At 39.4% G+C, this 15,580-nt stretch overlaps 4 protein-coding genes across 4 annotated transcripts; all 4 read left to right on the top strand.

The window, feature by feature from the left end:
- The first annotated feature begins 231 nt into the window (after window positions 1-231).
- LOC133115217 (interferon a3-like) lies at window positions 232-1,522 on the top strand. The gene is made up of 5 exons (XM_061225013.1): window positions 232-366; window positions 449-535; window positions 888-1,037; window positions 1,119-1,223; window positions 1,427-1,522. Exons 1-5 carry the CDS (start codon window positions 232-234, stop codon window positions 1,520-1,522), a joined length of 573 nt encoding a protein of 190 aa, XP_061080997.1.
- Window positions 1,523-3,854: 2,332 nt separating this feature from the next.
- LOC133114928 (interferon alpha-4-like) lies at window positions 3,855-5,534 on the top strand. Its single transcript, XM_061224620.1, has 5 exons — window positions 3,855-3,980; window positions 4,076-4,162; window positions 4,280-4,429; window positions 4,813-4,923; window positions 5,430-5,534. The coding sequence occupies exons 1-5, from the start codon at window positions 3,855-3,857 to the stop codon at window positions 5,532-5,534; spliced, it is 579 nt and encodes a 192-aa protein (XP_061080604.1).
- A 4,482-nt stretch (window positions 5,535-10,016) lies between these two features.
- LOC133114927 (interferon a3-like) lies at window positions 10,017-11,226 on the top strand. Its single transcript, XM_061224619.1, has 5 exons — window positions 10,017-10,151; window positions 10,234-10,320; window positions 10,592-10,749; window positions 10,831-10,926; window positions 11,130-11,226. Exons 1-5 carry the CDS (start codon window positions 10,017-10,019, stop codon window positions 11,224-11,226), a joined length of 573 nt encoding a protein of 190 aa, XP_061080603.1.
- A 1,478-nt stretch (window positions 11,227-12,704) lies between these two features.
- LOC133114926 (interferon alpha-4-like) lies at window positions 12,705-14,383 on the top strand. The gene is made up of 5 exons (XM_061224618.1): window positions 12,705-12,830; window positions 12,926-13,012; window positions 13,130-13,279; window positions 13,660-13,770; window positions 14,279-14,383. The coding sequence occupies exons 1-5, from the start codon at window positions 12,705-12,707 to the stop codon at window positions 14,381-14,383; spliced, it is 579 nt and encodes a 192-aa protein (XP_061080602.1).
- The last annotated feature ends 1,197 nt before the right edge of the window (window positions 14,384-15,580 follow it).

The raw sequence follows: 15,580 nt of genomic DNA, 5'->3' as shown, positions 1-15,580 counted from the left end.
GGAATGTATTAATAAATAATTAATACTACTCTATTCATAAAAATGAAATAAAAACCCACTTTTAACCCCAAAGTTCCTACGCAGTAAGCTACTAAACCGCATTAAATAAAGTGGTTAAAGTGTCCAAAAGAGCTCGATATATGTGGTGCCAATCAGCAATAGTTGCAACAGAAACAATCGCATTTCCTTGATCTCCTCTACTGCACACAAGCGCTCATTTAATCACTGAAAATGTGTATGCTGAAGTTCTGGAGCATCTGTGCGGTTCTGCTCTTCTTGGACCACTCCGTCTCACTGCAATGCAAATGGACGCAGTATAAACTGGGGAAACTAAATGCAGAATGCATTCAGCTTCTGACCGACATGGTGAGTACAATTTAATATTCTATTGTCTCAATGGACTTCTCTGAGCTTTTCTGTGCCTATAATGGACACAATTCCCTTACAGGGCGGAAGTTTTCCAGCCGAGTGCCTGAAAGAAAACGTCAAACTCATGTTTCCAGAGGGTGCCTACGACACCACGAGCGAGCCTCAGGTAGTTTGGCAATCTCAGGAATTATATAAATGCAATATATGATTATGTGAATATGATCCGATGCAAGCCAGGATTCAATCAACACTCATCCTTAATGTTGACGAATAGGCCAAAAAACTAATTCAAGAAGGCAACCATTTATATTGATGATGTTTAACGCGTTAAACGTTGCAATGGCACAATTCGCTCAGCTACTTAGGAGCACAGACTCTCATAACGTTTATTTGTATTTCAATTGGGACAATTATTATTTTAACAAATTTTATTTTGAAAGTGTGTGAAGAATTATACCGCTGTCGAAACTGTTTATTGTTGTAATTTGTTTTGCGCAAATCCATTATTTGTTTTCCAGAAATCTGATGCTGCAACAGTAGCACATGATGCTCTGAGAGACGTGGAAAAGATCTTCCACAATGACCTGTCTTCCACATCTTGGGATCCTGAAAAGCTTGAGCTTTTGAAAAATCTGCTGTCCCGTCAAACTGAAAACTTGGAGCAATGCGTAAGTATGCGGTTCTCACGGTGTATTGTATACACATCCTACACGCCTTCCTGCTTTCATTATCTTCTTTCTTTCATGAAGGTTGGAAGCAAGATTACATCATCCGGGGATGGATCGCGTCCCTCAGACGACAACGGGAGGCTGAAGCCATACTTTGAAAGACTGAATACGCTTTTAAAAGAAAAGGTATCCAAACATGTTCATCCTAACATACAAATGTCAACGGCATTTTCCTAGAAATGTGGCCTGTTTAACTGTTCCTGTTGTAATTTACGCAAATATATATACTAATAACTGTCAATGCGCAATACCATTTTATTTTCATGAAAAATAAATTCAATTACGCATTAATATTGAAGCTGGACCTGTTTTCATCAAACGTTTCCTAGAGCCAGAGCGCATGCGCGTGGGAGGTTGTGAGGAAGGAAGTTCGTCACAGCTTGGAGAAGCTCCAACAGTTTTTGGAAAGAAGAAACAAACAGTGAGCGAAGCTACTCACCGGAGAACCATGGACTGATCCACAGAACACATGGGACTGCATCTGAACAAAATTCGTTTTGGGAAAACATTATTCACTGATCATGATCACCGATTTATTTATGTATTTATATTAATTAATTTTGTTATTTATGTGAAAATTATCTGATATCTGTTTTGCAAATAAATTATGAATACTTTTTCAAACTGGGATTTTGCTGCTATTACACACTAATGCATATTTCCTGCGTATGTAGTATCCTCCAAAATGATTCACATCCTCGGCAAAAACTAAGAAAAAACAACGAAAGTACGGAGGTGTATTTCAGCTCTGTGGAATGTGAAATATTCTACTTGAATGATTGTCTAGAATGAACAGAAATTGAACTTTTGTCATGAATATATTACCAGACATGTCACACATATGCACAACCCTGGTTATTTTACTTGGGGCATCCTCCCTTTGCAACGACAACACGACGGGGTCATCTTATGTTGTGTTTAATGGGACTGGAAAACATATCGGAGGCACTGATCAATCCTCAACACATCATCATCCAAGACCATTTATATCCTTCGGTGTACACTTGCACACTGCTCTCCAATTCAAGTCTCTCTATACTATTCATCAGGTTCAAGTCCACAAACAGAGGTGGACATTGGAAAACATGAATAAATGATGCGGTCACCATATTGCTGAAAGGTCCAGTCTAATGACAATTTATCTTTCCTTAATCGAGAATATTATTTTTCTCTTAAGGTTCATGATATTCACCGGATATTAGAAAACTGGCTTAATCAGCATACATTTTCAATCGCAACGTCCCACAAACAAGGACAATACCACATGTATAGTTCATATTTTCACGCCATGGCATTAGATATAGGCCACAAACAACCATCGAATATCGTTTCTTCTCTTAAGGTTCATGATATTCACCGGGTATTAGAAAACTGGCTTTATCAGCATACTGGCTTTATCAGTGCTACTGTTGGAGAGATGGGTGTTTGTGGCCTATATTTTCATGCCATGGCATTAGATATAGGCCACAAACACCCATCTCTCCAACAGTAGCACTTCATCTCCGATGCATCTCCACCTCTCCCAGTTCTTTAGTGGTATCCTTGGCCCTTCATTTCCGACTAGAGAGATTTTTCTAGGCTTCCACGGTTTCTGTTGGTGACGGCCTGGTTACGTAGAGGAACCATTTCATTAAACTTTCCCTCCGCTAAGTGAAGCACAAGAACGTTTTATGAATTAAATATTTCATGTTAATAATTACCAAAAAATAAAACAAACTGCACCAGATGCATCTTCTATCTGTTTTACGGTTAAGAAGGGGAATTGAAAAACTCGAAAACGGAATCCCTGCGGTTTCCTCTTTGGTAAACTTTCCCTGATTCGTTCACTTTGGTTACATCTTTGGCTAGTTATTTTCCGCAAGTCCGCAAACGGAGGTAGACATTGGAAAACACTAATTAATTATGCGGGTTTTCGTTGAGTAAGATTCGCTACCAGACATATTGCTGAAAGGTCCAGTCTAATGATAAATTATCTTTCCTTAATAGAGAATGTTTTTTCTTCTCTTAAGGTTCATGATATGTATCGGATATTGGAGAACGGACTTTATCAGCATACATCTTCAATCGCAATGTCGCACAAACAAGGACAATACCACATTTATAGTTCATATTTACATGCCATGACATTAGATATAGGCCACAAACACCCATCTCTCCAACTGTAGCATATCATCTCCGGTGCATCTTCACCTCTCCCAGTTCTTTCATGGGATCCTTGGCCCTTCAAATTCGACTCGAGAAACCTTCTCCAACGGTTCATGGGCTTACACGGTTCCTGTTAGTGACGGCCTGGTTACGTAGAGGAACCAGTTAATGAAATAAAGTTTCCCTCCGCTACGTGAAGCACAAGAACGTTTTATGAATTAAATATTTAATCGAAAATAATTACCAAAAATAAAACGTAAACTGCACCAGATGCACCTTCTATCTATTTTAAGCTTAAGAAGAGGAACAGAACAACTCGAAAAGGGATGCCCTGCGGTTTCTTTGGTGAACCTTCCCAGTTACGTTCACTTTCATGAAATATGTGTTCAATTCTTTCACTTTTCATACACATGTATCTTTAAAGTATAAAACCCGCAGGAGGACATGAGTTCGGGAGTCAGACCACATTGCGGGAAGATCAAGGACAGTCTACCACAAAGGTAACGAATTATTGTTTAATATGCTTCATAGTCATTGCGCTTCATTTTCCAGGGCCCAATATTTGAATGTGTCGATATTCTTTTGATACAGGTCTTCCATCACATCATGAACATGACACCCGAGAACATCGCCTGCCTGTGCGCCCTGCTCTGTGTGTCACAGGTTTTGAGTGCGCCGATAAATTGTCGTCTGGATGGAACCCGAATTCAGACCTGCCACAATCTTCTAAAAGACATGGTACATTTTAAAACATGTATTTTCATATCCTCTCTGAAGTTTGCTGACATGAAGAAAGACTTATTGGTCATCCTTTCCCCATCTTTCTATTTTAGGGGGGCACTTTCCCAGGAGAATGCATCAATGAGAATGTCCTCATAACTTTTCCAGGGTCCGCTTTTGCGTCCAATGGAACCGCTGAGGTAAGAGCGCGCTCTCAAACCTGCGGCCTTCACCTGAGGCTGAGGGAACGAACATGTCGCATTTAAGTCCACCTGCACCGCGCTCTTCCATCATGATGATCCCTTTCCCCACCACAGCAGAACGACAGCGTCCGGACTGCCGTTTATCAAACTCTGCACAGCATCAACTCCCTGTTTGAAAACCACGACTTACCGACGGAGTGGGATGAATCTAAGTTAAACAACTTCCAAAATATCATCAACGGCCTGGTTGAAAAAAACAAATGTGTAAGTGACCACTAAAATACTGAAATGTATTAACTATAGCTATTCCGTATATATTGAGGCTACATTTGTTAGCTGTAGGCGTCACATATTTTCATTATTCGTGAAATTGCCATTAACCTCCTGAGACCAATGGAGGAGGAGGAAAAAAATACATAATACGAGTTTCTTGGATGCAATCATAATATATATTTTACTTTTAGTCCTCGTTTGAGGTTCAATAGGAAATTTGCCATCTTTAATAATTTATCTGGGTCCAGATCCACGATTGTATTTGAAGGTTGATAGTGAAAATACAATAGGCACTTAAGTCTGCTGTAATCTGTATGAAATAAGGATAAAAATAATAATGATTGTGTTCGGTGGGTCATGGATGATTATTTCAGGTGGGACGAAGCAAGCCAGAGAGTGACGGTTCTGACGACACCGACGTCTCTGCCAGAAGTGCGACACTCAGAAATTATTTTGAGAGACTGGCAGCGGTTTTACAAGAGAAGGTATGGTCGAAAGAATAAGAGAACACCACAAAATCATACATTCACCAAACATTTGACTTCATTTCCAATTAAACCATTCTTGTTACAGTGAAAAAAGTGAGACGTTAGATCAACTTGAAAAAACCGAATTCACTCAACAGATCAACGTGGGATTTTTTAACACACGTCCGTGTCTAGACATAGGGACAACACATTTTCTGTTGCTTTCAACACAGTCTGTTAAAAATTCAATTTGTAACACGTGAATTGTATATTTGTATCATACAAGTAGTAACTTTAACACAAAATGTGTTTCAAAGAGCAGAAGAGTATAGTAACACAACAAGTGTGTAGAAAATGCATTTTGAGAGTGTTCAATGGCCACATTTAAAATCTTTCAACCGAGACAACTAGCTTCCATTTAAGTACGTATACTGGTTCATTTTTTGATTCAATTTAACTAAGTTTAGTCCAATTCGAGTTTTCAGTGACACAGAAAATATTAACGGTCTCTCCTCTCTCCTCAGAACTCTTTCTGCGCGTGGGAAGTCGTGCGGAAGGAGCTTGTCCGCACCCTGCTTTTCATCCTCGAACAAAAGTCAGACAGCTTGCTTTGGCCGAAAAGAACATGAGCTCCATGGATCTGACATCGACAGTGCCTTCAGTATTAATTTGAATATTCATGAATTTATTTATTGATTTATGTATTATTTTATTTATTCGTACAAACACGCGAAACATATTTTCTTCTGAATTCATATATTTATTTCCATTAATGTAAAACGTGTTTTCTACTGTATTTATTTATTTCTTATTTATTTGCAAAATCTTTTATATTTACAAAAGTTAATAAAGTGCATGAATTTCATTGTGAAGAGCCTGCTTTGTCATTGTTCTCACGGAGTGCGGTTGCCTGCAGAGCGGAAACATGAGCTCATGCCTGTATGACAGCCTAGAGATGCCATTTTGAGAGCGGAAGGACATTCTCAAATTGTCACTCATTTTTCCATCATATAATTCATTTCAGATACTCATAATAGAAAAAAAAAAAAGATCAATGAAATAACATAAGTCTCTTCGTACGGGAGCTAAGTTTCAGCACGATGAACAGTTTACAGGAACAAAGCTACACACGTCATATTTTAGTTGCCATCTACTCTTCTATGCCGGAGAACCCTCGATTCTGCAGATATTCAAATGCAGATACTTTTTGGGGAAATATGAATGAAAACCATAAGGACTGAAAATTGATGCTGTCGCGCACAACTCTCCATGAAGTTGCGAAGAGGGAGTCAACTCGCTCCGATTCCTTGAATTTGGGTAAATCTTCTGTCCATATCTTTTAAAAAAGCACGTGGGGGAAACGCAAGAGCAATGCACAAATATTTTCTCCAAAATACATCACGGCAACAAATTACAAAACATGAAATGGCAATTAGAGAACAAGTAGCCAACGAATCGAGTTGTCATCAAAAATGTTAATTTTGAAGTCAAATAAGCCACATACAACGTAATGTAAGTGACATTTCCGCTTTCGGTTTCTATTTCTCTTTAGGTTTCCCGTTTCCAAATTCTACCCTCCGAACACGGAGTGGCCGAATTCTGAATGGAAAAAGCTGACTGCGCTAAACCCTTCCGTTTAATCAAGAAAAAAACTGCAAGGAGATTAATAGTGGCGGTGTTCAATATTACGACAACATACCAACCTACTGTCCAGTCCGACAGCATTTGTACAGTGGTACAATTACTGTTTTGCCTCTGTACTCCAGCATATTTGATTTTAAATGAAACAAAATATATGAGATTGAAATAGTCTATCACCTTTAAAGGCACCATAGGCATGATTTGCGTTAAACATTGATACAAGACCAATCCCTTCCTATCACTAAAAAAGAGGCTCACTGGCATGTGTTGAAGTTTGATCAAAAGGCCCTTATTGAAAAGCAGGAATGATGAAGTTTGATTTAAATACTTTCATTAAAACAGTGAAATGGTTAGAATATAGAATCATGTGCAAAAATACCTTTTCCTAAATGTTACTATATATCTATATACTATATTTCAAATGCAAGGCGGCACGGATGGTGCAGTGGGTAGCACTGCTGCCTCACAGCAAGGAGGTCCTGGGTTCGAATCCCCGTCGGCCGGGGCCTCTCTGTGCGGAGTTTGCATGTTCTCCCCGTGTCTGCGTGGGTTTCCTCCGGGTACTCCGGTTTCCTCCCACAGTCCAAAGACATGCACGTTAGGCTGATTGGAGAGTCTAAATTGCCCGTGGGTATGAGTGTGTGAGTGAATGGTGTGTGTGCCCTGAGGTAGACTGGCGACCTGTCCAGGGTGTATTCCTGCCTTTCGCCCAATGTATGCTGGGATAGGCTCCAGCCCCCCTGCGACCCTGATCAGGATAAGCGGGTTCAGATAATGGATGGATGGATGGATATTTCAAATGCTGTTTAGTACTACAATGATACACCGTAATGTTTGAAGAATCATTTTTAATGATGTTAAAATGATTAAGTCAGTCCCCACTGTGTGTCTGTTAAAACACATTGAGCTGCAAAGTACAGTTTGTTTTATGAAAGTGCAGAGGACACATAATCAGGTGTTCTTGCACAGAGAACACAGACTCCCCAGATGAATCTGTTTTATTTTAAACTAAAGATTTTTTAATGAGCAACTATTGGCTCTGAATATTTCTTCAACATCATTGTTGCCAATACAAATTCACCCACGTAAAAGGGACGAGGAGGAAAAGAGACAAAAAATATTTCCTCAACATATGTTGACTCACCCTCTGCTTGTGTTTATTGTGCTTAAATTCCGGTTTAAAAATAAATACAATAATTAAAACTCATTGGTTGAAAATTTGCGCAATGGGTAGCACTGCCGCCTCACAGCAAGGAGGTCCTGGGTTCGAATCCCCGTCGGCCGGGGCCTCTCTGTGTGGAGTTTGCATTTTCTCCCGGTGTTCACGTGGGTTTCCTCCCACAGTCCAAAGACATGCAGGTTAGGCTGATTGAAGAGTCTAAATTGCCTGTGGGTATGAGTGTGTGAGTGAATAGTGTGTGTGTGCCCTGCGATGGACTGGCGACCTGTCCAGGGTGTATTCCTGCCATTCGCCCAATGTATGCTGGGATAGGCTCCAGCCCCCCTGCGACCCTGTTCAGGATAAGCCGGTTAGGATAATGAATGAATGAATGAATGAATGGCTGAATGGTTGAAAATTGGTTCTAATTGCCACAGCCAATGGGGTGGCACGTCAGCGCGTTCATAGAGAAGGGCAGGGATAATCAGTGTTGTTTTCTGAGGGCGCTGTTGCTACTGCAATTCCTCTCTTTACCATTGGATGTCCGAAATTACCAATTGTACCTTTAATTTCAGCGTATTTACAGCCATATCGGGTGATCAGTGTGGGAATTACATGCCTTTTTCATACATTGAAAGGCCGAAAAGTAATTGTTGAACAGTTGGCTTCTCAGCCGTTTCTGATTAGTCCGGTGAATTCAAGAGCTTCCTTGGTGCAGTTATAAGAACGCTTTCTGTATCTAGCCTTGATTCTCGGCTTCTGATTGTCTTTGAGGTCTGTGATTGGAGATTGTCAGAATGAGGGCCAGAGTTGTGCCAATGACAGTCAAGGAAGCCCGTTGTCATCCGGGTAGAGTATTACTCAAATTACAGGATATGATCGCAAAATATGAAATCTCAAGAGAAGTTTAAACATTTACGCGTGGTCCGCATTTTACCACAATATTTTGGGCAGGACTTCATCAGAATCCTCGCGTAATGAAACTAACCATTTTAATCAACAGACACTTAACCTAACGTTAATTCGAATCCCATTATAGCAGTCAAAAGAGAAAGAAATGTCCTGGGGGGAATTTACTCATGTTGGGCACTTTCCTTCTTCAATAGAAAAATACATTTTCCTCGCACACCTGCATTCCAATTTAGACCACCAGAATAAACTACTTTACTTTTACTTTTTGATTCCGCATATCAAATGCAACCATTTGTCCAAAATGAAATATAATAATAATAGTAGAAATATTCTGCATTCTAATTTACACCACCAGAATAAATAACCTTTCTTATTTTAATAACTGTATAAATAGTATGAATATTTTTAATATAATGACAATATCATGATAACCTGCACAATGTCTGCTGGGGAAAAAGCTTTCGGAGTTGTCCAATACTTGTTTTAAATACAAATCTCAGAAAAATATACCTCAGACATACACAAGTTATGAGAAATTGTGTTCTCATTCGTAAGACGAAAACTTACATACATATGAGTTACATTTGTGAATTCATAGAAGATCCGGCCTGTTCAGTTTTCCAACATCTAATTTAACGTCGAAAAGAAATGATTATTTAAATGACCTTATTGAAGGAATTCAAAGGGATTCTTAAAAATTAATTCAACGTCGCGTGTCTATTCATATATAGTAGAAAAATTATTCACATAATTAATGATGAACTGCACAGTTTTTGCTGGAGAGACAGCTTTCTGAGTTGTCCTATACCTGCATTAAATACAAATTCAAAAGAAATTATCATAAAAAATATATACCTCTTAATTTGACAAGTTATGAGAAATTGTGTTCCCATTGGTAAGTCGATAACATAAATTCATATTAGTTACATATGGCAGTTCATAGCAGATGGGGCCTGTTCAGTTTTCCAACATCAAATTTAACATCGAAAATATATCATGATTTAACAGACATTTAAAGCACTAACGCGTGGTGTGCATTTTAACACAATATTTTGGGCAGGACTTCATCAGAATCCTCGCGTAATGAAACTAACCACTTTAATCAACTGACACTTAAGCAAACGTTACCTAACGTTAATTCGAATCCCATTATAGCAGACAAAAGAGAAAGTAATTTCCTCACGGGAATGTTTTAATAAATAATTAATACGACTCTATTCATAAAAAATAAAAAAAGTATTTTCCACTTTTAACCCCAAAGATCCCACGCAGTAAGCTACTAAACCACATTAAAGAAAGTGGTTAAAAAAAGTCCAAAAGAGCTCGATAAATATGGTGCCAATCAGCACTAGGCATCAGTTGCAACAGATACACACAAGCGCTCATTTAATCACTGAAAATGTGTATGCTGAAGTTCTGGAGCATCTGCGCGGTTCTGCTCTTCTTGGACCACTCCCTCTCACTGCAATGCAAATGGACGCAGTATAAACTGGGGAAACTAAATGCAGAATGCATTCAGCTTCTGACCGACATGGTGAGGACAATTTAATATTCTATTGTCTCAATGGACTTCTCTGAGCTTTTCTGTGCCTATAATGGACACAATTCCCTTACAGGGCGGAAGTTTTCCAGCCGAGTGCCTGAAAGAAAACATCAAACTCATGTTTCCAGAGGGTGCCTACGACACCACGAGCGAGCCTCAGGTAGTTTGGCAATCTCAGGAATTATATAAATGCAATATATGATTATGTGAATATGATCCGATGCAAGCCAGGATTCAATCAACACTCATCCTTAATGTTGACGAATAGGCCAAAAAACAAATTCAAGAAGGCAACCATTTATATTGATGATGTTTAACGCGTAAAACGTCCCGATGACACCATTCGCTAAGCTACTTAGGAGCACAGACCGCTGTCGAAACTGTTTATTAGCTGTCATTTGTTTTACGCATATCCATCATTTGTTTTCCAGAATTCTGATGCTGCATCAGTAGCATATGATGCTCTGAGAGACGTGGAAAAGATCTTCCATAATGACATGTCTTCCACATCTTGGGATACTGAAAAGCTCGAGCTCTTGAAAAATCTGCTGTCCCGTCAAACTGAAAACTTAGAGCAATGCGTAAGTACGCGGTCCTCACGGTGTATTGTATACACATCCTACACGCCTTCCTGCTTTCATTATCTTCTTTGTCTCAATAAGGATGGAAGCAAGATGACATCCACCGGGGATGGAACGCGTCCCTCAGACGACAACGGGAGGCTGAAGCCATACTTTGAAAGACTGAATACGCTTTTAAAAGAAAAGGTATCCAAACATGTTCATCCTAACATACAAATGTCAACTGCATTATCCTAGAAATGTGGCCTGTTTAACTGTTCCTGTGGAAATTTACGCAAATATATATACTAATAACTGTCAATGCGCAATACCATTTTATTTTCATGAAAAATGAATTCAATTACGCATTAATATTGAAGCTGGACCTGTTTTCATCCAACGTTCCCTCGGGCCAGAGCGCATGCGCATGGGAGGTTGTGAGGAAGGAAGTTCGTCACAGCTTGGAGAAGCTCCAACAGTTTTTGGAAAGAAGAAAGAAACAGTGAGCGAAGCTACTCACCGGAGAACCACGGACTGATCCACAGAACACATGGGGCTGCATCTGAACAAAATTCGTTTTGGGAAAACATTATTTGATCACTGATTTATTTATGTATTTATATTAATTTCTTTTGTTATTTATGTGAAAATTATCTTATATAATATGTTTTGCAAATAAATTTTGAATACTTTTTCAAACTGTGGGATTTTGCTGCATATTATACACGAACGCATATTTCCTGCGTATATAGTATCCTCCAAAATGATTCACATCCTCGACAAAAACGAAGAAAAAACAACTAAAGTACGGAGCTGTATTTCAGCTCTGTGGAATGTGAAATATTCTACGTGAATGATTATCTAGAATGAACAGAAATGAAACTTTTGTCATGAATATATTACCAGACATGTCACACATATGCACAACCCTGGTTATGGTACTTGGGGCATCCTCCCTTTGCAACGACAACACGACGGGGTCATCTTACGTTGTGTTTAATGGGACTGGAAAACATATCGGAGGCACTGATCAATCCTCCACACATCATCATCCAAGATCATTTATATCCTTGGGTGTACACTTGCACACTGCTCTCCAATTCAAGTCTCTCCCGACCATTCATCAGGTTCAAGTCTGCAAACAGAGGTGGACATTGGAAAACACGAATAAATGATGCGGTTTTCGTTGAGTAAAATCCCTTACCAGACATATTGCCGAAAGGTCCAGCCTAATGATAATTTATCTTTCCTGAATCGAGAATATCGTTTCTTCTCTTAAGGTTCATGATATTCACCGGATATTAGAAAACTGGCTTTATCAGCATACTGGCTTTATCAGTGCTACTGTTGGAGAGATGGGTGTTTGTGGCCTATATTTTCATGCCATGGCATTCGATATAGGCCACAAACACCCATCTCTCCAACAGTAGCACTTCATCTCCGATGCATCTCCACCTCTCCCAGTTCTTTAGTGGTATCCTTGGCCCTTCATTTCCGACTCGAGAGATTTTTCTGGGCTTCCACGGTTCCTGTTGGTGACGGCCTGGTTTCCCTCAGCTAAGTGAAGCACAAGAACGTTTTATGAATTAAATATTTAATCGAAAATAATTACCAAAAATAAAACGTAAACTGCACCAGATGCACCTTCTATCTGTTTTACAGTCAAGAAGGGGAATTGAAAAACTCGAAAACGGAATCCCTGCGGTTTCTTCTTTGCTTAAATTTCCCTGATTCGTTCACTTTGGTTACATCTTTGGCTAGTAATTTTCACTTTTCATACACATGTATCTTTAAAGTATAAAAACCGCAGGAGGACATGAATTCGGGAGTCAGACCACATTGCGGGAAGATCAAGGACAGTCTACCACAAAGGTAACGAATTATTGTTTAATATGCTTCATAGTCATTACGCTTCATTTTCCAGGGCCCAATATTTGAATGTGTCGATATTCTTTTGATACAGGTCATCCATCACACCATGAACATGACACCCGAGAACATCGGCTGCCTGTGCGCCCTGCTCTGTGTGTCACATGTTTTGAGTGCGCCGATAAATTGTCGTCTGGATGGAACCCGAATTCAGACCTGCCACAATCTTCTAAAAGACATGGTACATTTTAAAACATGTATTTTCATATCCTCTCTGAAGTTTGCTGACATGAAGAAAGACTTATTGGTCATCCTTTCCCCATCTTTCTATTTTAGGGGGGCACTTTCCCAGGAGAATGCATCAATGAGAATGTCCTCATAACTTTTCCAGGGTCCGCTTTTGCGTCCAATGGAACCGCTGAGGTAAGAGCGCGCTCTCAAACCTGCGGCCTTCACCTGAGGCTGAGGGAACGAACATGTCGCATTTAAGTCCACCTGTACCGCGCTCTTCCATCATGATGATCCCTTTCCCCACCACAGCAGAACGACAGCGTCCGGACTGCCGTTTATCAAACTCTGCACAGCATCAACTCCCTGTTTGAAAACCACGATTTACCGACTGAGTGGGATGAGTCTAAGTTAAACAACTTCCAAAATATCATCAACGGCCTGGTTGAAAAAAAAAAATGTGTAAGTGACCACTAAAATACTGAAATGTATTAACTATAGCTATTCCGTATATATTGAGGCTACATTTGTTAGCTGTAGGCGTCACATATTTTGATCATTCGTGAAATTGCCATTAACCTCCTGAGACCAATGCAGGAGGAGGAAAAAAATACATAATACACGTTTCTTGGATGCAATCATAATATATATTTTACTTTTAGTCCTCGTTTGAGGTTCAAGAGGAAATTTGCCATCTTTAATAATTTATCTGGATCCAGATCCACCATTGTATTTGAAGGTTGATAGTGAAAATACAATAGGCACTTAAGTCTGCTGTAATCTGTATGAAATAAGGATAAAAATAATAATTGTGTTCGGTGGGTCATGGATGATTATTTCAGGTGGGACGAAGCAAGCCAGAGAGTGACGGTTCTGACCACACCGACGTCTCTGCCAGAACTGCGACACTCAGAGATTATTTTGAGAGACTGGCAGCGGTTTTACAAGAGAAGGTATGGTCGAAAGAATAAGAGAACACCACAAAATCATACATTCACCAAACATTTGACTTCATTTTAAATTAAACCATTCTTGTTACAGTGAAAAAAGTGAGACGTTAGCTCAACCTGAAAAAACCAAAATTCACTCAACAGATCAACGTGGGATTTTTTAACACACGTCCGTGTCTAGACATAAGGACAACACATTTTCTGTTGCTTTCAACACAGTCTGTTCAAAATTCAATTTGTAACACGTGAATTGTATATTTGTATCATACAAGTAGTAACTTTAACACAAAATGTGTTTCAAGGAGCAGAAGAGTATAGTAACACAACAAGTGTGTAGAAAATGCATTTTGAGAGTGTTCAATGGCCACATTTAAAATCTTTCATCCGAGACAACTAGTTTCCATTTAAGTACGTAAACTCGTTCATTTTTTTGATTCAATTTAACTAAGTTGAGTCCAATTCGAGTTTTCAGTGATACAGAAAATATGAACGGTCTCTCCTCTCTCCTCAGAACTCTTTCTGCGCGTGGGAAGTCGTGCGGAAGGAGCTTGTCCGCACCCTGCTTTTCATCCTCGAACAAAAGTCAGACAGCTTGCTTTGGCCGAAAAGAACATGAGCTCCATGGATCTGACATCGACAGTGCCTTCAGTATTAATTTGAATATTCATGAATTTATTTATTGATTTATGTATTATTTTATGTATTCGTACAAACACGCGAAACATATTTTCTTCTGAATTCATATATTTATTTCCATTAATGTAAAACGTGTTTTCTACTGTATTTATTTATTTATTATTTATTTGCAAAATCTTTTATATTTCCTAAACTTAATAAAGTGCATGAATTTCATTGTGAAGAGCCTGCTTTGTCATTGTTCTCACGGTGTGCGGTTGCCTGCAGAGCGGAAACATGAGCTCATGCCTGTATGACAGCCTAGAGATGCCATTTTGAGAGCGGAAGGACATTCTCAAATTATCACTCATTTTTCCATCATATAATTCATTTCAGATACTCATAATAGAAAAAAAAAAAAAAAAGATCAATGAAATAACATAAGTCTCTTCGTACGGGAGCTAAGTTTCAGCACGATGAACAGTTTACAGGAACAAAGTTACACACGTCATATTTTAGTTGCCATCTACTCTTCTATGCCGGAGAACCCTGGATTCTGCAGAAAAGGATGGGTCACTTCAAATGCAGATACTTTTTGGGGAAATATGAATGAAAACCATAGGGAAAATTGATGCTGTCGCGCACAACTCTCCATGAAGTTGCGAAGAGGGAGTCAACTCGCTCCGATTCCTTCAATTTGGGCAAACCTTCTGTCCATATCTTTTAAAAAAGCACGTGGGGGAAACGCAAGAGCAATGCACAAATATTTGTTATGTACGGTCCAGGGAACCCAGACGCAGACCACAGGATAATCCAAAAGAGTAGTTTTAATGTCCAGTAGTCACAAGCCAAGAGATCCAAAACACAGCCAAATACGAAAAGCAAAAGAATAGTCGAAAAAACAAGCGAGAGGTCAAAATCCAGAAAATCACAGGGCGAAGGTACAGCAGGGCAAAAGCAAAGTCGAAGTCAAGGCAAAGGGGTGTCTTTCAAGAATCCCTATAACAAGGCTTACAAACAATCGGCACTTATCAAGATCAACGTTCTGACAACGAAGCATACTGAGACTGAGGTTTAAATACAAGAGGGAAGGTGACAATCTAGGCGGGGCAGAGGAAAAGGTGGGCTAAACAAATGGACAACAGGTGGGGAAACACAATAGGGTAATGACATAATAACGGGAGGGAGACGAAAACGC

This window comes from Conger conger, chromosome 16 (assembly GCF_963514075.1).
Source record: "Conger conger chromosome 16, fConCon1.1, whole genome shotgun sequence".
Lineage (NCBI taxonomy): Eukaryota > Metazoa > Chordata > Actinopteri > Anguilliformes > Congridae > Conger > Conger conger.
The sequence above is the reverse complement of the archived record's forward strand: the minus strand, read 5'-3'. Positions and strand labels throughout refer to the sequence as shown.